General features: G+C 44.7%; 1 protein-coding gene across 1 annotated transcript in view; it reads right to left on the reverse strand.

Moving 5' to 3' along the window:
- The window catches only part of ACBD6 (acyl-CoA binding domain containing 6), a 96,769-nt gene that overhangs the window by 13,987 nt on the left and 57,320 nt on the right, over positions 1-25,462 (reverse strand). The window contains exons 4-6 of the mRNA XM_083157176.1: positions 23,224-23,309; positions 18,596-18,701; positions 15,566-15,655 (exon numbers count right to left, since the gene is read on the reverse strand). Coding sequence (XP_083013302.1) covers positions 15,566-15,655; positions 18,596-18,701; positions 23,224-23,309 — 282 coding nt within the window. The remainder of the gene's footprint in view (positions 1-15,565; positions 15,656-18,595; positions 18,702-23,223; positions 23,310-25,462) is intronic.

Genomic DNA, 25,462 nt, shown 5'->3' on the forward strand with positions numbered 1-25,462 from the left:
CACATGCACGTGCAAAAACATATGTGAGTTAGATCATTAGTCAAATCGACATAGACACACTGTTAGTACCAATGCTCAACCATAATATCTAAATGCATATAGGGACGCACTCTAAATGCAGACTGTAGCGCAGAGAAAGGGGAGACTAGATGGAACAGTGTAACACACTGAGTGTGACTGTGCGGTGTATCGCGCTCGCAAGCTCAGCTGAGTTGCGGCGCTGGTTACCTCCCGTCTGCGCTTGTAATTCTCAGCCGGGAACAGCGTCTGCAGGGTGCAGCGTCTTGCGGTGTGGGAGGCAGAGGATGGTCCTAGCAGCGTCTGGCGATGTGAGAGGCAGAGGATGGTCCTAGCGTTGGCGGCTGGCGGTGGCGGGGACGCGTTTCGCCTGGGGCTTCCTCAGTCCGCCATCTTGCTTGTGGGCTCCTGCCCACTTCTTATCTCAGGTCTCCACATTAGCCATTGGTGGAGAGCTGTGATTGACATCAACTTAAGCCTGTCCGTTTATGGCTCAGCGCGTATTGGCTTGAACCTTATTGAATGAAGAATACTTTTTAGCAGTGCAGTGACACTGTTGTATTAGTTAAATAACTATATATCCACGAATAGTTCTAATCCTGCTCTAGATATTTAGAGTTATAACCCTTAAATGGATTAACACTTGAAGAAAAAGGGGCTCCAGTGTGGTGGTGAGTGACGTATATTGAGATTAATCTCAATTGTAGTTGAAGCTGTAGTTCTCAGATTTTATCTGTTAACATACCATTGCTCATATATTGTGTTGTCTGCGCAATAGTTTGGTCGATATGATAGATGATATCATCACACCTGTCAGCTTTGCTGAAAAACATAATAGGACATAGAGACTCAGAAATTACTTATTATGATGGTAGATATAATTTCTACCTAGGAATAACTTGATAGGTCAAATCGCATGCTGGGGTCTGATATTAACAGATCATATATATAACTACTTCCGGATGAGATCGAATTCGATCTCATCCGGAAGTAGTTATATATATGATCTGTTAATATCAGACCCCAGCATGCGATTTGACCTATCAAGTTATTCCTAGGTAGAAATTATATCTACCATCATAATAAGTAATTTCTGAGTCTCTATGTCCTATTATGTTTTTCAGCAAAGCTGACAGGTGTGATGATATCATCTATCATATCGACCAAACTATTGCGCAGACAACACAATATATGAGCAATGGTATGTTAACAGATAAAATCTGAGAACTACAGCTTCAACTACAATTGAGATTAATCTCAATATACGTCACTCACCACCACACTGGAGCCCCTTTTTCTTCAAGTGTTAATCCATTTAAGGGTTATAACTCTAAATATCTAGAGCAGGATTAGAACTATTCGTGGATATATAGTTATTTAACTAATACAACAGTGTCACTGCACTGCTAAAAAGTATTCTTCATTCAATAAGGTTCAAGCCAATACGCGCTGAGCCATAAACGGACAGGCTTAAGTTGATGTCAATCACAGCTCTCCACCAATGGCTAATGTGGAGACCTGAGATAAGAAGTGGGCAGGAGCCCACAAGCAAGATGGCGGACTGAGGAAGCCCCAGGCGAAACGCGTCCCCGCCACCGCCAGCCGCCAACGCTAGGACCATCCTCTGCCTCTCACATCGCCAGACGCTGCTAGGACCATCCTCTGCCTCCCACACCGCAAGACGCTGCACCCTGCAGACGCTGTTCCCGGCTGAGAATTACAAGCGCAGACGGGAGGTAACCAGCGCCGCAACTCAGCTGAGCTTGCGAGCGCGATACACCGCACAGTCACACTCAGTGTGTTACACTGTTCCATCTAGTCTCCCCTTTCTCTGCGCTACAGTCTGCATTTAGAGTGCGTCCCTATATGCATTTAGATATTATGGTTGAGCATTGGTACTAACAGTGTGTCTATGTCGATTTGACTAATGATCTAACTCACATATGTTTTTGCACGTGCATGTGAGCGGAATTTAATTTCTACACACTGATAGCTAAAGTTTTGGGTTTAACCCATTACTTTACATCTGGCAAAATTAGTGCCAACAGATGTAATCATCCTCCTTGCAGCATCTGGGAGATGGCCGGCAGTATAATTCTGCAGCAATTGGTTCAATATGATTCATTGATTGTCTCTTTGGTTTGTTAATTTTAATAGCAGTATATACTGTTTTCCTTTGGTTTCAAACTTGTGTGGTTACAGTGAAAACTCCAGACATCATAATATATGTATATGCCGTTTTGATATATAACTGTGTACTCATTGATTCTCCCTCTAAAACAGTTACTCAATATAAATACATACAAGTATCAGCAAATGTTTAAATGTAACATTTCTCAGGAGAAGGATACTTTCTGTCAGAACATATGCATAGAGGTTACACTGTATTCATTGTTGATATAAAGCACAGATCTATCACCAGAATAATAGATCATTGATTATAAACCATTGTACTTGCTATACCCCCTAGGGGATAATCTATCTAAACAAGGGAGTAATAACCGATCGGCTGACATCCAGTACACACGGGGAGATCCGTAGATGTGCTGGATTTCAACTTTCTAGAGAACAACAGCATTTATTATTTGCAGGTGATTATCATTGTTTAATTTACCTTTCAACAAAAAATTCTTTTCTTTTCATCCTCTCTATTTCAATCTTATCTCTAGCCTACTTTTATATCTTACAATTAAATGTCAGTTAGGCAGCCATTCATTTGGGACTCTCTCATCGGAGATTCGATGCTTGCAGATCTCTGAAAGCAGAAGCCCAATGAATCGGTCAACTGACTACTTAATACTGGGATTCACTCTTTTCAAAACACTCTCTCATCTACTCAGCCCGTAGTGTCTCCCTGCAATACTGAAAAGCACCAGGGGGACTCACGAAGCTGAAATCGAAAGCAGAAGTGTACTGTACCCTAACTCCATTACAACAACCAACCTGATAATCTCACTCAACACTCAGTCCAACAGGTTACCTATACCCCTTTATAGGCCATATTCCAGCAGTGCCTGGATGGGGCCAGTTCATTGACCAGAGAGGAGACTCCTGGTGAACTGACTGGCTGGTAATTTAGACGGGTGTATGAACAGCAGATACACAGGAGCCACCGGTTGGAGGAGTACTATTCACGGGGGTCTTTTTTCTTACAATTTTCCGTATATATTTCTCTATTGATCTCTTATGACCACTTAGGGATTTTTCCCGTCTTCATCTGTAATATTTTTATCACCCTCTAGTGATACCTCCCCTCCCCATCTGACCATAAGGGACAGCAAGTTATTTGGTGTTTCAATCTAATGAGCAAGAGTTATGGTCCGGGCTGAAGCGGCTGAGCCATCAGTTGATATCTTTGACATTCTTTGCTAAGGCAATTAATAATAACATTTACTATATCTTCTGATTGTATAACTAGAATAATTGGTATTATACCAATATGATTTCAAATATCACAGAAATACTATGATGGACATCAGGACAAGCTAGTAGCATAGTATGTCTCTTAAATGTTTGTTTGTCTATGTGGTATCCTAATGTTATATGTGATTTTTTTGTGAATTTTTTTGATTGGCAGTTAATTATGTATTAAAACGACTGACCATAAAATGATGAATACTCACAATATTTTAGCATAAGAAGCCCATTAAAAGTTACGTTTTAATGTAAAAATCATATCTAATTTATACAATAAAGAGTGCGCCCAAAAAGGCACATTTGTCTTTTGGTTTGCTTCTCGCAAACACCTCCCTTTACTCAGTTACAAATACTGAATGTGTTGGGCGCACCACCAATCCAAGACTACCTCGATGTTATAGGAGTAGTCCAGCATATTGGTTCTTTCGATGCTTTTCACATGATAATAAAAACCATGTACTAGTCTGTGCGGATCCATACCCTCCCTCCCCTTTACCTTCAATACCTACTATATTCAAATAGCAGCATGGTTAACACGTGGAAAAACTCACCTACTGCAATGAATTTGTGGGTACGATTCATCGCGCTAGTGGCTGTATTTTACGGTGGCCTGAATTTGCACAAAAGTGCTTGATGCCCCATATGACAGCAAGCCTGTGTAAATTCAGGTTGATACCTACCCCCGAAGGGTGCAAAATTGGGTGCTGGATTTTAAACACTGCTGCAATGGCACCTTGCACCCTTTGCATATAATAGGATCAACCCTAATGTATTTTCCCTTTGCGATAACCCCCAATGGTGCATATTTTTGATCCTCAAGCTACAAGAAAAAAAAAAAAAAGAACACCCTCAGGTAGTAACAGGACGGTTAAAACACGCTAAATGAATGGACTCGGAACTGAATATCATAACAAGAGCAATGAATGTGTAAAACCCCAAAAGAGGGTAAAATAATCATGCACCAATTATTAAAATGCACCAGGACTGTATTTCTTATTATTGTTGCTGCATAATAAAAATGGCTACTTATTGTAGTACCCGGGCGCCCACTAAGCAGTTTGCTTCGTGAGCTATTCTCCGTAAGATTATCGCATCGCAGAACCCGTTTTAGTGTTATAAGATGCATGCGATGCAATGCTCTTTTCCCGCCTTTTATACTTTATGTGAGATGCGATGTTACTAACTAATTTATTCACTGCTCTTTTCCCGCATAATTATCTCATCACATGTCATTGCACCTTCAGTAAAATCGCATGTGATTGCATGCAATTTTTTAGTACACGATGAGGCATTAACTATACTATAATTTCTACACCCCCCCCCCCCCCACTATCCACACCCCCTCTATCCCTTACACCCCACAACTATCCACGGCACCTCTAGCCCTTTTCAGCGCAGCATTCCCCCACTCCGAAGCGTGGCGATCGGCCTCTGAACGCGTCCTCCCGATTTTTTCATACCCGCACTATCCACGTCAGAGTGGAGTTTATTTTATACAGCGTGGCGAGCCCCGGGAGGAAAAGTAATCTGCGTCTGCCTGCCACGCTTCGGGCTCGGTGGCTCACTGCTCTCGCCACACTATATAAAATCAACTCCACACCAACGTGAATAGTGGGGGTATGAAAAATTCGGGAGGACGCGTTCCGCCGCCGCCGCTCGCCATGCTTCGGGCTCGGTGGCTCGCCACACTATATAAAATCATCTCCATGCCGACGTGGATAGTGGGGGTATTAAAAATTCGGGAGGACACGATCCGCCGCCGCTCGCAACGCTTCTGGCTCGGTGGCTCACCACACTGTATAAAAACATCTCCACGCTGACGTGGATAGTGGGGGTATTAAAAATTCGGGAGGACACGTTCCGCTGCCGCTCGCCACGCTTCGGGGTGGCGTGGATAGTGGGGTGGTTTCAGGAACACATTCACAGCAGCCATACAACACATCTGAGACAGTAATGTGGACACATGTTAACATCAAACTGTAAATTTAGTGAATAATGATTAAGATAACGAGTACTCATGACATAAGTAACAATAGCAAAGATAATGATTAAATATAAGAAGAATCACAAATACATCAAGAAAAGTAAATATAATAATAATAAAGTACAATATTACGAACAATAATGAAGATTATGAAAAAAAGCCAGTCACTAATACCCCTTTTCCACTTGCAAAAATATCCCGGGATTTTGCACATGAACGCACATCAACCTGGGTTTTAGTGCAGTGTGAAAGGGTCTTTGAGGAATATCCCGTGTTCAGCAATCCGGGATCTCTACCCAGGTCCTGACCTGGGTAGGACCCGGAATCAACACGGGATACGGTCAGTGTGAATGGTCCCGTGGGACTTTTACGCTACCCCAGAATCTGCTGCTGCTGATAGCTGCTACTCCGTGCACCAGCTCTGCACATTGGCCAGCCAGAGACCCAGGCGGCGCCCGTTGTCCGAGCAGCATGGAGCGCACACCCTCAGGGGGAGAGACAACTCATGGCGAGCTGCAGCCACCGCTATACGTCCTCTGCTGCTGATAGCGGCTCGTGTGGCTGTGGGCAGCCCAGGAAAAACTGGCACCGGAGCAAATTCCGGAACGCCGGACCGTAAAAACCGAACCTGTGCCGCTGAGGAGCCTGGAGCTGTGCCGGAAGGGGTGTGACAGGCAGTCACCCGGGATTTCCCGGGATCAGTGTGAATGGGGCTGTCCCGGGTTGATCCCAGGTCTGACTGCAGTGTGAAAGGGTACATTCCTGGGTAGTGTCCCGGGAAGCATCGGGGAACATATTCCCGGGTATGACCCGGGACTGCAAGTGGAAAAGGGGTATCAGAGGTCACTGGAGTACCCTTCGGCAGGAGGGTTAGTGCATATAAAATACTTTCAAAAGTGTTTTCTACACCCACACTTCTCCTCCACATAAACTCCTGCAGATATGAATTTAAGTGCTGTCTTGCAGTGTCTCTGTGTTTCTTATTGCGCCATTTTGCGGCCCCCCACATCCTTTCAATATTCTGCGTGTGTACCCCAGATTCAGGGTCCACAAAAATGTATCTGTGGTTGACCCTGCAGTGTTCCTAGCCGGCCTCCTGTAGTTCCTCCGTATAATACGCTCTCCAGCAGTCACTGTATATAATGGAGCCGGGGGCAACATTCGCAGTGATGGCAGCCATAAGGTGGTGGCGTCTCTCCTTTCTACGGCTGTGAGGAAGCAGGCTCCTGTCTCCCTGCATATGCCACCGAACACCCATTGCTGGGGCAGCATCTTTCCGACTGCATACTTTATTTTGGAAAACAGGGTCTCACTGACCTACACCACCAGTCCAGGTCCTCCAATTTGCGTAACTGGCAGCAAATGTTTTTTCTTGTAAAAAACACCAACGCCTCCTCCTCTGATGTCGGCAGGGTGAAACATCAACATCTGCTCACCTGCCATGCTGCTGTGGGCACCAGTCACTGAAACAGTGGAAGAGCTCTGAGTAGCATCCATCACTGACACCTTATCACCTCAGAATGGAGGGACCGGGAGCACTTACGCAACTTCTGACTGACTACGCTATTTACGTAGCTTAAGTTTATTCACAAAGCAAAGCGACGGTACTTTATATGCATACATCAGTACTGTATGCATATGAAGTACTGGGATCGCATCGCATCCCATCGCATGGCACTAAAATGGGACATGCGATGCGATTTCCTTCTGCAAGCTTACGTATGTAAATTGGGCGCCCGGCTACTACATAAGTACCTTAAACTGATACATCTCTAGCATAAGAATAGTAGGAGAACGGAGAGTTGCTTTCCAGATTCTGCTACTCAACGTGTGCCAAATGGGCATTGAACAGTCAGTGGGAGATCAGTACAGCTATCCTAGTGAAAGTAAAGAAAGAAGGCATCAGCAAGACTAACTTCTTGTTCTGCTTTCAGTGATTTGCTCCTAGGGCACTGAACAGCCTGTGATTGTACTACTCTAGTAGGAAGAGAAGCCTACTAATAAAATCATCACAGACATGGTCCTCTATATTAAGCAGCACTACATTGTCTAGGGTCAGGTGGGCTGGGTCAGGGTAGATATTCCTGCAGTGCTGCTCTCATATTCAATGAAAACAGCCTGTAATTGTAGGCCCTGGGAGCTCGGCAGGAGGAACAAACTGACTATTGCAGATACAAGCATTTATCAGAAAGAAAGAGCCTCTTGCTCTATTGGCCAGGTTTATACAGTGTGTACTATGATCAGAGTCAGGTTAAAGGGAGGCTCATACCACAATCACTCCTTTCTCAGGAGCTCCCAGGTAGGAATTTTCTGATGGTCAATGATCATCTCAGTCCAACAGCACGACACAGAGCTGCAGACACACAGAAGGAGCTCCAAGATCAAATGTGCAGGACTCATTGCTTAACGTGCCTTCTAGAGCTTTACTTCTAGTCAAGTGGTAATTATATAGTCTCCTACAGTATTTGCTTTGCCATTTAGCTGCGGCAGACTACCTACTTCACCCAGGTATATTGACAATCCATGGGACTGCATGTGGAAGTCTATCCCGCTAATGGTTCGAAGGTCTGCACCACGCCTGTCATCAATAGTTTCTGGACAAGCACCCACCACACGCTGGGTTCCATAAATCCACCTGAAGCAGGCGTGTCCTATCTGGCGGCATGCTTTGATTGCTAGGATTGTGCAAGGAAGACAGCATACATGCCCACCTTCTATCAGCCAGTAAGAGTATGGCCAATCCTAGCAGATTTTTGTATTTTTAATTTACTGCATTTCTTTTTGGATGTGTTTTTTTGTTACGGTCCGCACATGCATGTGTGAATTGGGGGAAGGCGGATATGAGAAGGACACTAAACAGGGAGTGGGATGTATTATCGTTTAACAAGTGATTAAGTGGAGATAAACAGCATCAACCAATCAGTTGTCATTTTTTTAACAGTCGGTAATTGTGCAGTCAGCAGTTGATCGGCTGATCCTTTATATCTCTCCACGGTCATTCCCCGAGGTTTAGTACATATCCCAGGGGTTCCCAAAGTTTTTGAATCACAGCACCCCGAAGCATCAAACGTTTTCGCAGCACCCCTAGGCTAAAGGTTTCTTATTGAGAAAGTCAAAAACAAATATTAATTTAAATAAATTGTGTCTATATCTCATCCTTAGGATCAGTTATGTGGTAATGGACAGGATTCACTTCTATTGGTCCACAATTTGACTATTATAATGGACATAAAAAAACCTTGAATTGGTCCTGGATCACCAACCCAGGGCACCCCTGTAAGTCCCCCAGGGTGCCACGGTCGGCGACCATCATATGATGTGGACCGTGCACACAGATCTAAGGTTATCCAGAGAATTCTGAGGGTAGTGGGCGGGCAGCTGACATCTGGACCATGAAAGGCTGGGCATTCCCATATACTAATTCCCCCCCCAACCTCACAAGGATGGATGCGTGCACCCAGCGAATTTTGTTCTCCATGGTGGCACACACCCAGCACATGCGCAAAGAGAAAACATTGGCCCCATGCGAATGAACCTGAATAAGGACCTATGATCACTACTATTGTGGTGCATCTCTGTTGGGTGGGCGAACAAACTAGCAAATACACTAGTCACTAAGTGCCTTCATGGGACTGTTACCCCTAAACGTAGGCAGAAGCTTGGTCCCATAGTTGCAGAGACCCTTTGGTATGGAGGAACAAGCAGGACATCGTTTCTTGTTTGCTTCTTTGGCCCAACACACAAATGTTAAACGATTTGTTTAGGGTTGCTACTGTGAAAGTCCATTTAAGCAGCGGTTGTAATACAGGATGGGATTGTAATTGTTTTGGTGTTTGTGTACTATATGTAATCGTATCTTCCTCCCTTGGGATTTGGAAAGCTATAAAATAGAATGACATGGGTGTTTAAAAAGGCTGAAAGGGAGTGTCACGGTGCTTGTTTTGCTATCGCCTGCTAATCCTCTCTGAGAGTTTCCTAATCTGCCTTGTGAGATGTTAGAATTGAGCTTGAAAAGAGAGCACAAGATGCTGCAATGGTTATTGGAGTGAGGGTCTGTGCTAAAAGGATCAGGAGGTGCTGGGTGGAGGGGGCTGGGGAAGGGATAAAGCTGGAGGTCTAATCAAATCAGCTGGGAAAGCTGCAGTCTCTCAGCAGTAACCTTGCCAATCAGTGAGGGACAGAAACATGCCTGTGCACACTAATCCTAGGGTGTCCTTCACCCCATCCAAATCATACGGGAACCACCAAACACAGACATCCATCATCACATCCACATTCTAACACTCCCACAGACATTCACTGTTCCCCAACTCAGACAAGAACACGCAGCAGACCAGAAGTTTGTGTATGGAATATTTACGGATAAATACACCTGTAACATATGTACATGTGAAGTGAAACATGTAAACCAGCTGCCATGTATCCAGCATGCAGGCAAGTACAGTGCATTGCGCTGGAGTGATTAGGTCTTACACCTGTAGGTCAGGCTCTAGCTGTGTGCTGGGAAGGTACAGATGGGAGGTGGAGTAGTGTCCTTTGGGAGAGATATTTATGGTTATTGATCTGCGGTGAGAGCAGTTAGGAGGGGGTTCTCTGCCCTCAATTAACTTATGAATCTGAATCCAATACAGCCGGCGCTCTGACCTCGTGCCTCACTCTGCCTGTGCTCATTACAGTTACCAAGACCTCTTTACCCCTCCCGGACTTAATCTAAGGAGCAGACTGGGATCCTGACTGATAGACGGCCTGTGGCATCACTCATTCATTGCCAATATCAATTGACCAAACCGCCATGACATCAGTTTTATAAAAACTCAGACGCTAACCTCCCTGGAATGAGGGAGAACGAGCAAAATGTAAGCGGGAAATGTAATACACAAAGAAAAATACATATACAACCCTATAAAGCATAGGCACAGCATTTTTACATTTAAAAAACAAATAAATTCACTCAGTTCAAAAAGTGGATTTGCAAGATTCCTTTTAAACTGGGTACACTGGCGAGAGGGTGTGTGTGTGTGTGTGAGGGGGTGTGTGTGTTTATTGAGCGAAGAATACCTTTATTGTTTTTGCTTACCCCTCTAACTATACCCAGCTCTTTCTGAACCCCATGGCTAACCGAATGTCCCCCTAAAAGTAATAAATATTCTATTCTCTCATTTTTATTGTACATCATTCGAACAAACTGGCGGTCCTAGTGAGTGTCTGCATTACAAGCCCATTGTGATATAGCCCGATGCCGGTTATCCACCTCCAGGGAGCACGACTCAATCCTTCTTTAAATATACCCGATCCGCAATTTGAATAGGAGCTGTAATTTTTCAACATAAGGCCGAGCTGTAATGGCGATCCGGTCACTGGATGTTCCGGGAAAGCGGCTGCCGTTCTGCTAGCACAGACTTGGGAGCAGGAAAATCTCCCAGACCTCAGGATTCTCTCGGCTGCAGGTTGTTGTCACTAATGAGATGGATTTGGCAATGGATTGAGCGTTCAATAATAATGTTGTTTGTGAGAATCTCTCCCCGCGGAGACGCTCACTCTGCTATTTATTATCTCTGGATTGTCTTCCTCTGAAAGCTTCAAAGAGCCCCTCACCCTGCCACTTACTTTATCCCCCAACGCAATCTATTTATAAGCACTTTTGCCATTTCTGTCTCATGTCAGGAGGGTTCCCCTCTCTGGCTCCTTGTTTTGGGTCACCTCTGAAACTGGCCTACGGGTTTATTCCCCCCCCCCCCCCCCCAAAATAAACTTTTATAGTTATGACTGCAAACATGTCCAGCAAAGACCTGCAGTGAAACACAGCAAAGCACTTAGAGCTTGGACTAAGAAGGACAAGAATCACTTAGCCAGCACAGAGCCCTTACTAATCAGATCATAAAAGGAAATTTACTTGTATGAACTTTAAAGGCATCAAAAAGCTGAATATTATCCAAAACAATGCATTCTCATGGGGTTTTTTTTTTCCTTCGGTTTGTGGACATGTTTAATGGAAAAAAGAATAAAAACATGGTTGGTGAGAGCTGCCATGCTGGTAATATATGTTTAGTGACGGATCCAAAGATGATTGCATGGCTTCTACTTATATATATGGTAAAAACTCCTCAGCTGAGGTGTAGTACCACCAGGGACCACTAGATGCCACTCAAAAGAAAAAAAGTTACTCCTTCACAGAAAGTAAAGGCAAAATGATCAGTTTCAAACCTGCTGGATAGGGAGAGAGGGAGCTGTGAAGACAGAGATTGGTGGTAGGAGCAGAGAGGGACTAAGCCGTAATTTTGAAGGACTTTTAACCATTTTTAGTATATAATATCCAGCTTCAGTAAAGTGTAATAACGCAACACACGTCTCTAGAGCCATTTCTAAAATGAAGGAAAAGGTTAAAAAGAATGGGTCAGTAATGCTCATAACGACTGACATGGTCTCGGAGTCTTCCCAAGTCCTATCTAGTTCTGTTTACTGGAGATTTCATCTATATTTTTTTATAATTTGTGTAGTTAATTATGTAAATGGCTGATTTTCAAAGCCCCACATCATCTGCAAATATGTTTTGCACAGAGGTTGGGTAAACATTGGAGTGGTGCTGGTTCAATTTGCCGTCAAATCGCCCACATCGCTCAGAGTGTATATGGGTAATTAACTCCCGCGGTCACTAGTTCTGATGCACACAACACCCAGCAATATCATAAGCGACTTATAATAATAATGTGAATGGAAGATGGAACATGATCATTCTGTCCTTCATTTAAAAAAAAAACTTGTTTTCCAGTGTGTACACTGAATCTGGCTCAAGGAGCTTACGATCTGATGTTGGAACAAATGGCCTTTGCTCCGTTGTAGCTTAAATAGTATTGTGGGCAAAAACACTGGTTAGCTGCAGCTCTTCAAAGAAAATAAGCCCCTTTGTCTAGACGGAGCCATGCATTCAATGATGACTCCATGTAAGGTGTTTCAGGAACATCAATCATTTCAAATAGGACTTAAAGAGTTATCCCTAATAAAGGCCATAAATACAATCTGGAAACACTACACAGATCACCTTTGAAGTCACGTAGTGCTATGAATGGAAACGGTCTCAAACCAAATCCAGATTTACATTGGGGGCACATTTGTAGTACAGGTTGCATATCCTTTATCCAGATATCAGTCATCCAAATTACTCCTAAAACCAGTTTCCGGAATGTACTTTTTTTTTAGCAGAAAGCACGATCTGCAAGTGGCGCTACTGGGGGCGTGATATGTAACTGGCGCTACTGGGGGCGTCATATGTAACTGGCTCTACTGGGGGCGTGATATGTAACTGGCTCTACTAGGGGCGCGATATGTAACTGGCTCTACTAGGGGCGCGATATGTAACTGGCTCTACTAGGGGCGCGATATGTAACTGGCTCTACTAGGGGCACGATATGTAACTGGCTCTACTAGGGGCGCGATATGTAACTGGCTCTACTAGGGGCGCGATATGTAACTGGCTCTACTAGGGGCGCGATATGTAACTGGCTCTACTAGGGGCGCAATATGTAACTGGCTCTACTAGGGGCGCGATATATAACTGGCTCTACTAGGGGCACGATATGTAACTGGCTCTACTAGGGGCGCGATATGTAACTGGCTCTACTGGGGGCGCGATATGTAACTGGCTCTACTAGGGGCGTGATATGTAACTGGCTCTACTGGGGGCGCGATATGTAACTGGCGCTACTGGGGGCGCGATATGTAACTGGCTCTACTAGGGGCGCGATATGTAACTGGCTCTACTAGGGGCGCGATATGTAACTGGCTCTACTAGGGGCACGATATGTAACTGGCTCTACTGGGGGCGCGATATGTAACTGGCGCTACTGGGGGCGTGATATGTAACTGGCTCTACTGGGGGCGTGATATGTAACTGGCTCTACTAGGGGCGTGATATGTAACTGGCTCAACTAGGGGCGCGATATGTAACTGGCTCTACTAGGGGCGCGATATGTAACTGGCTCTACTGGGGGCACAATATGTAACTGGCTCTACTGGGGGCGCCATATGTAACTGGCGCTACTGGGGGCGCCATATGTAACTGGCGCTACTGGGGGCGCTACTAATCAGGCAAATTCAGTGCCTGATATGGTACGCAAACCTTGTTTCATGCGCAAACAAAAAATATTTGTGTGCTTGACGTGTTGGTGCAACATAAATGCAAGAAACCGCAAGATATCTTACTGAAATATTAAAATATTCTGAAATACAGAATAAACCGTTATCCAAAATGCTTCTGGTCTCGCATTGTGGATAAGGCATTCTCTAATATGAACAAAATAAAAAATACCTGAATATAACCAAACACTCCCATTTTCAAAAGGCACATGCCCATGTCTTTTCTTTTACTCAGTGGACAAGCAGAGGCTGAACTTCCTTCCGTGCCTATTGCCCACTGTACAGAAGCACAGAGTGCGGTTATGTAGACAACACTCCAGTAAGCAGTTACTCAGGCAGCATATGAAGGCTGTGCCTGGAAACAATGCTAGGTTTCTGGACAGTCGGTAATAGTTTCTTATTCTGATTTGTGCTCTTATCACAAAGAAAGGGCCATAGGTGTCTTTGTGCAGTGTGCACCAGGTGTAGGGGTACATTTACTAAGATGGGAGTTCTACTGAAAATGCCCATAGCAACCAATCAATCAGATTCTATTCATGATCTTCTAGAAGGTATTAAATAAATAAGTAGAATCTGATTGGTTGCTATGGGCAACATCCCATTAATAGAACTCTAATCTTAGTAAATTAACCCTGTAGTGTCTTGTGTACATAAAGTACAAATTCATTGGGTACCAACCTAGAACTATCACTGACATTCCCTTGGATAAACCGTTCCAGTATTTTAGGCTCATACAGTGGGGATAGCCTGCAAATTCAAACTATCCATTCAGAAGGTGCCAGTGATTGTGCAGTGCATCAGTGACACTGCATTAGCAGTACTACAGTTCATAGGCTTTCATTCTCAGGACTACTGGTCAAGCTTACAGTGTAGATGACAGAGCTGTCTAAAGCGACTAAGGGCGACTATGCCCAGTGTGTATGCCCAGCAATGATCGCATTCATCAATGCGGGGAAAGCCGCTCAGTGCATACACATTGAACGGCTTTCCCCCTGCCCCGACGGAGGGGGGAGGATGGCGTTGCATAGCGGAGCGCTATGCAAAGCCGTCCTGAAAGCCGCTCATCTCCTTGTATAAGCAGCAGATGAACGGCTTTCCCGGTGATGTTGCGGGAGCGCGCAGCAGCTATCACCGCTCATCACTGGGGCATACACACTGGGCGGCTTTGAGCTGAAAGCTGCTCAAGCCTGCTGTTTTGAGCGACTTTCAGCTCAAAGTCACCCAGTGTGTATGGTCCTTAAGGCATCCTTAATTTGTAAACCAACCACTATAAAGCACCGTACACATGGAGCGATTTTAGCCAATATCGCTAGGGATATGGTCACTGATGGAAACGGGAGCGGTATTAAGTCAAAATCGTGCAGCAACCGAATTGCTCTGTGTGTACAGAGCTGAAGTATAAACTTTGGATGATGCAAAATCAAGTTTTCTTGATTAGAACTATGAAGTTGTCTCCTAATGCTGGTTACACATTACACAATGTGTACCCAGCAGTCATCAGGTGTGGCCATGCTGCTTCCTAATATCCTCTGTTGTCATGCATAAATATATAGGACAGAGAACATCTCTAGCACATCGGTAACAATACAGTAAGTACACACTAGTAGATGATATGCACGATAATGTCATGAACGATGGTCGTGCATATCGTGTTCATCTAGCACCGTAAGAAAGGCAAGCCGGGAAGTATATAGTCATTGGTAGTTACACCAAATGCCAGCATAAGGATATACAATCTAGTCGGAAGAAGTTATTGTATTTGTGACGATTTCTATGCTTTAATTCCCGCAAAATTTACAAAATGTGATAGTATCCCTCTATAGAGGATTAGTAATGGCGACGACGTTGCAGCTCACCACACACAGGAAATTCTCAGGAGCATTCTAGCTCATGGTGCGCAGCCTTACATTGAATTTATGGGGGGGTAACTAAATAAATATAATTATGATGCAGAATTCCTCGCCCTCAGTTACACAATGACTTTAATCCACATAGTCACCGACACGTCCTTACCTGCATATTTATGTGAGCATTATGAAACAGAAGAATGGATACGAGCTCTGTGCGACCTCGGTCACAGGCCCAGTGTAAGAGGCTACGACCCTAAACAGATACAAAACAAAAGAGAAAGGTCATATTTATACAGGATTCAGCTATATCTTTAAGGGATAAATACAAATAAATTCTTTAAATTACTGTCGACTGTCAATCGGGATTCTTTTCTGTGCCAAAGGGTAGGGTGACGTGGGTTTAAAAAAAAAAAAAGAAGACTCAAACTTTTCACTATTTTAAAAACCTGACAGTAGGAGGAAGGTTCTTCTGCCTAGAACCCATTTGTTCTTAATTCAGCAATGTTCCAGGGAATTGTAAAATGGCCTCACACATAATTTTCCAAGTCCAGAGCTACATGACTTACCAGGACGACACAGAGTCAATGTCAGATTGCTGTAATCTATGGGGTTTTCATGGTAATTACAGGCTACTTTTCCAGACACGTTCCACTTTAAGTCCAGCCACTTGATTAGCAACCAGAACATATCCCTTGAATGGGTTCAAGTGAAATGACAAAATACTACACATGTATTTAGGATACAATGCAGCTAGGGGGCTTAACATTAAAGTCTAAAACAGCAGTAGACAACATTCTCCTCTTTTCCACTGGAATACTGGGTTTGCAAAGGTAAGTCCAACCTGTGACAGACCCCAACTGCACCACAGGCTGAACCCAGCACATTGGCAGCAGGTTGCACTCTACCTTTTCTGCGGATGCTTGGAGATTACATTAGCAAGCGCCGATGATCCAGCTCTCTCCATACTTTTAGCATGATCAGGGTCGCACCGTTTTCACCCTAGACTGAACCCAGCACAACGGCACCAAGCACCGATGATCCAGCTCTCTCCATGCTTAAAGGATAATCAGGGTCACACCATTTGCACCACAGGCTGAACCCAGCATATTGGCACCGAGCTCTCTCCATACTTATAGTATAATCAGGGTCGCACTGTTTCCACCACAGGCCCGACCCTGGTCAGATTACCAAGTAACGGCAGCCCAGTTTTATTTTTCAGGTACCCTTTTTTATTTAAAAAAACTGCAAGACAGTTCAATAGAAGTACAATAAACCGTATGCCAGGACACCTCCTTTTTTTAATTTTTAATTCTTTAACAAAGCGGAGGCACGGATTTCACCAGCAACAACCAGGTTTTTGTGGTAGAGAAAAAGGGGTATAAAATGAGTGGCACCCTGGTCCTTTCTTTATTGAAGCTCATTTGCTCATAATAGGTTCATTGTTTTTACTCTGGAGAGGAACACAAGCTTCAGAATTGCGCACTATTATTTTACGGTGAGCATGGTTGGTAGCCAGTAGCACAGACCTCACTGGGTATATCAGGCTACTCTTCGGTTCTCTGTTTTAAAGAGGTCTAGCACTGTAGTTCTAAACTCCTTCATGCTGCGACATCCATGAATGAGGCACATTTTAAAATGTGAAAAAAAATCTGTAATAATAATAATATGGACCTCAGTGTGCTCCTCTTCATTTCTTAGCCTCCCATTCTACAGAGTCTGCGACTACCTGTCTGCTTCCAGCTCATCTGAAGCTGCAGGGAGCCCGGGGACATATGGGACTACGGGGCAGATTTATTAAGCTCAGTGAAGTGATAAAGTGTCTGGTTTCAATCACCGGCCAATCAGCTCCTGCCTGTGAAGTTACAGGCTTGGTTTGAAAAATGTCAGGAAGGAGCTTCCGGTGATAAAAACCAGACACTTTATCACTTCACCGAGCTTAATAAATCTACCCCTATGTTCTGACAAGCTTGTATAGTATCAACTGAAAGTCCAGAAATTGAACAAAGGTCACCCAAAGCCATTGTGCTTAACACACCAAGGACCAACTAGTGGACTAGTGCACCAAAAAAGTCCCCCCACTGTGAGTAATAAAAGGTAGAGCACAGTGGCAGAACTACCGTGGGTGCAGGGGATGCAGCTGCTATGGGGCCAGGCGGCTGGGGGGGCACGGGCCCCATAGACAGCAAGCAAGCACTCCCCTGCACCATCCATGACCGCCAACATATTAGCATTGCCAGAGCCGCCCGTCCGCTATTAGAGCCCCATTGAGCAGTGTGCTGGGCTGTCCCGGGAAGAAGCCAGGCTGGAAAGGACGCCGCCAATGTGCACTTTGACCCGCGGGATGTAGCGTCATCATCTCGCGGGTCTGCTGCAGCAGTAGCCACTGCTGCTGGTAATAGCCCCGGGCCCGGCCGCTTGTCCTGCTTGTGAGGGAGAGAGAGACTCGCGAGATGACGTAATCATCTCGCAAGTCTCTCTCCCCCTCACAAGCAGGACAAGCGGCCGGGGGAGTGCTGGGCTGGCCGAGGGAGAAGCCAGGCAGGGAAGGACGCCGCCGACGTGACCTTTGACCCGCGAGATGTAGCATCATCATCTCACGGGTCTGCAGCAGCAGTAGCTGCTGCTGCTGGTAATAGCTCTGGGCCCGGCTGCTTGTGAGGGAGAGAGAAACTCGCGAGAGGACGTCATCTCGCGAGTCGGTGCACGCTGGGCTGCTGCTGCATGCTCTGCAGTGCTTTTAGGAAGAGACTCGCATCTGGAAGGGGGACACCTGGGCCAAGGGGTGCCTATGAATGGTCCAGATCAGGGATATTTAACATGTGTCCCCACAGCTGTGTGGCTGCACATACCAGCATGCTATGACAGTTTTAGTTTGCCCCAACAGAAAGACTGTGGCAGGGCATGCTGGGATGTGTAGTTCCATAACAGTTGGAGGTCTGGATCATATCACATACACCTCAGGGAGCTTCATACAAGATGGTAGCACAATACCCATTAATTCCCTGTGTCTCAGGCTATGAATTCATAATTCCATCCCTATTCAGGAGGCGCAGAGAAAGCAGCGAGCACAGCCAGTCAGCACTTTGATGGGACCAGTACATACATATATTAAATATAAAAGTATGCAGGAGATACAGTACAGAAGAACCAGCAAGAGGACAGAACAGAATAGAACACAATGAAAAAGATCTACCTCCTCATCTGCCACATTCACATCAATGGCACCTGTAGCCAAAGCCTGAGATATTCGGGAGATATCGTTTTCCCGGCAGTAGTCAAAGATATCTTTATCTTCATCCCTACAAAACATCAATATAGGAGACAAACCTTACATGTGAAAAACAGAAATAATAACAGATTAAAAGGTACTCAGATTTTATTTTACGGATTGAGGAGCAGATTCATTAAGCTCAGTGAAGTAATAAAGTGTCTGATTTTTATCACCAGCCAATCAGCTGCTAAATGTGAAGTTACAGCTGATTGGCCGGTGATAAAGACCAGACACTTTATCACTTTACCGAGTTTAATAAATCTACCCCTTAGGGAGAACTACATTTTCTTTATGAGCCCCCAATCTTCCATCTTGTAGAACAGGGGCCCCAAATTAGTCCCACGTGGTCTGTGAGATACCACTGTTCACAAATGTTACTCCAGGACTTGCAATCGAAGGTTTAAATGTAATAGGGTCTTTTATCTGTCAAAGCAGAATGGGGATACATGGTATCGCAGCCATTGTGCTAATAAAAGGCACAAAAAAATAAAAATAAAAAAAAAAACTGTAAAATTAGGGATTTCAGGTCACCCTTTGTGATTAGATGCATTTGTCCTTGGTTGCAACTTTGTTACAAACTACCTGCATAAGCACAGTTAGTCTTAATTTGGGGCATTCAATTCAGCAATGTATGCTGCTGGGCATCGCAGCATTGCCCAGCTGTGCACATATTGCCATTTATGACAGTACAGGTTTCCCCCCTCACATTCACGGGCTGCAAGAAAAAACATACAATACTGGCAGGACATGATTTGCCCATGTCAGGAATGAAATGTTCCTCATGGATAGTGTTCTCAAAAGATCTCTGGCCCGTGTACATCAGCCCGGCCTAGTTCTGATGCAATACAGAAAGTCTCCCAATGAGCAAATATACAGGAGATGTTCCAAAACAGAGATCGGGGTCCGAGAAGTGAGAACACATTTTCATCACTAAAGCTAGGTGTACCCTTTAAAAATGTCTGCCAAACTGGTTGGCCGGCAGTTGAATTGGACAAGTGTGTGTGATCCTTCAACCTCTGGTTTCATCCAATACTAGTCGCCGGGTCTTGTCAATGTTCTTTATAAAAAAATTTAAAAAAGAAGGTTGACAAGACCACGGATTACCAGTCCAATTTAGAATAATATAAGTGCCTGAGATTGGTTCCTCCATTACTATTCCTAATTCATTGCTGTAAATGGTATCCGGTCTGCCCAAGATTGGAAGAGTGTAAGGGGACCAAAATGCGTATAGGATATTTTTAACAAAATGTGGACAGGTGTATACGCATAACATGGACAAGGTCTCCAGTAAAACTAGTGTTCCCGCAAGGCTGTTTCAGCAGGGTGCCATGTCCTGCCCAATTTGAAAGCTCTAAAATGCACCATGCCCTTATGTGAGAAGACCAGCTAGAAGACATACAGGTGAACTTTCTATTGTCCTCGCTATGTCACCGCTTTTTGGATGCCACACTTCCCCTCGCTGACTCCAGATCATCAGGCTATGTACCCGATTCATGCCCACTGATGTCACCATGTTTGCGGTCTCTATCTTGAAGTCACTGTGTATGTGCAACCACCATACACAGTGTATGGTGTGAGTATACGGGACAATGGGGAAAGTGATGTGTACAGTGACTCGTGCCTTACTCATTCATCTCTATATACGTGTCATTGTGCACTGGACATGCCCCCGAGTAATAGAAACAAGGGTACTTGTTTCCTATCTGGGCGCCCACGATCAAAATCGCGGTGATCGGGGGTAAAAATCGCGGTGATCGCGGTCATCGCGGGCATCGCGGGTAAAATTGGATGGTCGCGATGCCCGCGATCACCGCGATTTTCCCATAGGGAACAATGTTAAAAAGGCTGATTGACCGCGATTTCACTGTTAAATGGCTCAATTGACCCGATTTGGCCATATTAACCCTGAATTAGGCCCAATTAACCCTTAAATGTCCCCCCCAATTTTTGACGCCACCCCACGATCCACGGCAACCCGAAGCGTGGCGAGCGCAGCGAGCCCGCGAGGGGCGGCGGTACGCGTCCTCCGACCTTTTCATGCCCTACTATCCACTAGGGCGTGGTGTGAGAATATAATAGTGTGGCGAGCGCAGCGAGCCACCGAGCCCGAAGCGTGGCGAGCGCAGCGAGCCCCGCGAGGGGACGCAGATACCTTCACTGTGAAGGCCGCGAGGGGACGCGCATAATTGTGAAGGTATCCGCGTCCCCTCGCCACGCTTCGGGCTCGGTGGCTCGCTGCGCTCGCCACACTATTATATTCTCACACCACGCCCTAGTGGATAGTAGGGCATGAAAAGGTCGGAGGACGCGTACCGCCGCCCCTCGCGGGCTCGCTGCGCTCGCCACGCTTCGGGTTGGCGTCAATCGTGGGGTGGCGTCAAAAATTTGGGGGGACATTTAAGGGTTAATGGGCTCTGTGGCCCATTTAACATTGATTCCTATGGCCAAATCGGGTGGATTGAGGCATTTAACAGTAAAATCGGGTCCATCGCGGCTTTTAACATTGATTCCTATGGGAAATCGTGAGCATCGCGTCGCGGGCATCGCGGGTACATTTATGGCCGGCCGCGACGCGACCGACGCGATTTTTCAGGTTTAACATGGTTTTCAATGGGAAAATCGCGGGCATCGCGTCGGTCGCGTCGCGGGCAGGCATAAATGTACCCGCGATGCCCGCGACGGGCGCCCAGATAGGAAACAAGTACCGAAACAAGGGTATGCCCTAAGACCAAACTCCTCCACTTGAGACCCTTTATGGGTGTACAAAAACGGTACAAATAAAATTGACCCTTATAAATGATGAAGTGCCCTCCTCTTTGATCAGTCCTCTGCCCTAAAAAAAAACCCTGGAGTGAATACCAACAAGTCTGATCTGGAGTTGGAACGATGGCATAAGTAAGTGTATGCCCAGCTTCAGTCAGTGCCAACCATGAAAACTATGGCAGTGGCGACAAATCAAAGGCGCCCGTCCAGCCCTTTTGGCGGAGCAGCATAAACACTGGTGATCACTGCTTCATTCATTTGCCCCTAATGCTTTTGTATACAAATGGAGGAAAATTCTCACGGCCCTGTTCCAGGTCTAACAGAAAGCCATCCCTGAGTGCAATGCCTGTTATATAGCAGCAGAACGGAGACCACCTTTCTGAGAATTTGAAATTAAATGTTCAACAAGTGTGAGGTTCAGGTGCCAACACAGTTCTGGACATGCATACATTTAGGGACTGGCTGCACTGAAAACCCAGTTATTCAACTTCTGACACAAGGAGATACAAGAATGTAGAATGCTCACTGTATACAACACATCTATTTGAGGTCCAAAATGTATACGCGCAAGACTAAAGGAAATGGAATACAGAAAAGCCTATGCACGCCTAAGAGTCAGGCCAAAGTAGCTATCAGGAATAGAGAAGAGGAAAAGAGGTGCACGAAATGGTCCTCACATAACTTCCTGCTTTCACTCCTGAGACAGAGTCACATCACCTGTAATTATCTCCAGTCTTTAATCAGCCGATGCTCAGCGCCGCTCAGGGGCCAGGAGAAGCAAAAGCTCATTAAGAGCAGCGTCCACAGCTCTCCGTAGCGCAGTGAGCTTTTAATTGCTTAGTGTGATTAGGCAATGGTGCGCGAGTGATCATTTTCATAAGAATGGGGGAATGCGGGCAGAGGGGGACTGCAGTCCCCTGAGTGCGGAGCACACACACCCTGAACTCATGCAATTATTCACACCAGCTGAGCTGCTCCATGGCTGCATGAGCACAGTGCTGAACACATTGCAGGAGGTGGGGAGATATGGCCTTAGGGGATAGCATAGCAGACACTGCGCCAGCACACGCCAGTATAAGGAGGCAGGGAATCTGTCAGGATGTCGACTCCTTCACTTTTCGGTCCTGGAAATAACTACAAATGCAACAGGTGTCTAACCATTACAAAACGAACACAGGTGCACATATAATGCTATGGAGTCCATATTAGGTTAGGATGTAGGTCTATACCCGCATATCTATTATACGAAATCTTTTTGCAAGTAGCCCCCCCCCATACACCTATTTTGATTGACTTGCATGGATGAGAACACAGGGTTAAGGCTGCGGTATACATACACGAACATGTCGTTATATGTGCCCAGTATGAATTCTGCTAGTCTGTGCTCCTCGCTTTAAAAGCAAAAGCCTAACTGCCTGACCACACAGACTGACCTGTGATACTTCATGCCAAAACAGTCCATTTATCTAGCAGAGCAACTAATCAATTGCAGAGCCCATCAATCATCCTTGGTGGAACTAGTCGGGCCTGAGCAGAGAGAAGAGGACAGATGGCTGCCCGAGTGAGAAGGATTAATTCAATTCTGATAGATTACTGCAAAGCCTCACGGGACAGAGGAGAGGGAGGACAAGAGGCACAGTGGAATGTGGGAGACCGGTTATGTGAAGAGAATTAAAGGAAGTATAAAAATGGAGACAGTTCAGATGAAGAGATGAGACAATAGGGTCACAAACGAATAAAGAGAACAATAAGGGAAAGGGACTTGATAAACGGAGCCTTCTTATTACCTAAGTATCTCCTGCACATGGTACAGACAGCTGACCACTGGACCACCGAAAGTTGTCTTGTGCTCTTCAACAGGTTCCTCGAATGCCTGTGAGCAAAAAATAGTGGACAGGTTAGCTGAGCAATAACATTTCCTTATAAATGACATTTAACACACACTGCAAACTTATTGCAAAGAAAGGTGGAGGTTTCATCCTCATTGTGCTAAACTACTTGTATTGATATAGCAGAAAATCCATCTCAAGTATCTCCAATCACATAAGCTAAAGCTGTGGATACATGGTTCGATTCTAGCTGTCGATTTTGACTTTATAGTCAAAATCAAATAGAAAGTTAGTCTGAATAACAGCGTTCAGCCAGATTTAATGCTGTTTCCATACCGATGTGCTCATCCGTTTAGTCAGTATTGAACAGAAAAATACACTGTGCAGGCAGGACTAGCTTGATTATCTTGCCTGTAAAATGTATTTGGCCTAGTACCAAATTGCAAGATAGTCTTAAGGCACATACACACTGGGTGATTTTGAGCTGAAAGCAGCTTAGTTTTGTCGCTTGAGCTGCTTTCAAAAGCCACCCAGTGTGTATGGCCGGGCGGTGAGCCCTGATGCTCCCGCATCATTGCCGGTGGCCACCATGGCGTCTTGCTATGGAAAGCCGTTCTCCCCTTGTGATAAATCGATGCACTGAGCGATTTTCAGGCCACCGATTTTCACTTAATCGCTCTGCAAACACGCTGGGCAAAATCATCCAGTGTGTATGGACATTTAAGGTGTGGACACGGTGTAATTCAAATTCATTTCAATTCTGATTCAATCGGGATCAAATCACACAGCAAGCAAAACACATTTGATTTTGACTATATAGTCCAGATTTCTACAAGATAGTCCTGCCTGCACAGTCTATTTTTCTAATACATTTACACTAAACAGGAACGTGCATTGGCATTGGATCGGGATTGAATACGGCTGAAAACCATTTGATTTCAATTAGATTTTGAGTATATAGTCAAAATTGAAAGGAATATCTAATGATGTGTCCACAGCTTAATCGAAAGTACACCTAAAGTGCAGTTAGCCAAAATCGAATCTTCAAAATTGGATAGTCGAAATCGAACCTGAATCACACGCGTACGTTACATATTTTAACACACAACATGAACTTTACATTTTCTGTCCAACCTAACATGGAGTATGCCGAGGAGAATGCATTAAAACACTTGGGTGTATATGTAGCTATAACTCCCCCATGCACACAACGCCTTTCCTAATCCATCAGGCATGGCATTACAACCACCTGCCTTGTCTGTTCCCTTTGTGGCACTAAAACAGCTCTGCCTTGCCGAGGTATGGACTCCACAAGAGGTATCCCTTGTTATCTGGCACAAAGACATTCGCAGCAGATTTTGTTATGGGTCTCCATGGCTCAGACTTTTCCAGCACATCCCACAGATGTTCGATTGGATTAAACTTGGTCAAGTTCCTTAACCCCTTCCTGACAGAGCCAGTTTTTGCGTTCCTGACAGAGCCCTTTTTTTCAAATCTGACATGTCTCACTTAAGTGGGGATAACTTTTTTTTGCTTTTACTTATCCCAGTGATTTTGAGATTGTTTTTTCGTGACACATTGTACTTCAAATTAGTGGTAAATTTGGGTCAATACAGTCTGTGTTTTTTTGTGAAAAATACCAAAATGTCGTAAAAAAATGGAAAATTTAGCAATTTGCAAAATGTTAAATTTTCTGCTTGTGAGACAAATAATCATACCACTCAAAATAGTTAATAACTAACATAGACCATATGTCTACTTTATGTTGACATCATTATTTCAACTTCCTTTTAATTTTTTTGGACACTAGGAGGCTTACAATATGAATAGCAAATTCTCAAATTTTCAAGAAAATTTCAAACACTGATTTTTTTAGGGACCAGTTCAGTTCTGATGTGACTTTGAGGGACTTGTATGTGAGACACCCCCATAAATAATACCATTTCAAAAACTGCACCCCTCACAGTATTCAAAACAGCATTTTGGAAGTTTGTTAACCCTTTAGGTGTTTCACAGGAATTAAAACAAAGTGTAGGTGAAATTTCAAAATTTCATTTTTTTTGCAGATTTGCAATTTGAATACATTTTTCTAAGGAACACAGTACATTTTACTAGAGAAATGTGACTAAAAATTGATTCCCCCAATTCTTTTGTTTTCATAAATATCCTATATGTGGCCCTAGTGTGCACGTTGACC

The sequence above is a fragment of the Crinia signifera genome, chromosome 8 (genome assembly GCF_055691185.1).
Source record: "Crinia signifera chromosome 8, ASM5569118v1, whole genome shotgun sequence".
In the NCBI taxonomy this organism is placed as follows: Eukaryota; Metazoa; Chordata; class Amphibia; order Anura; family Myobatrachidae; genus Crinia; species Crinia signifera.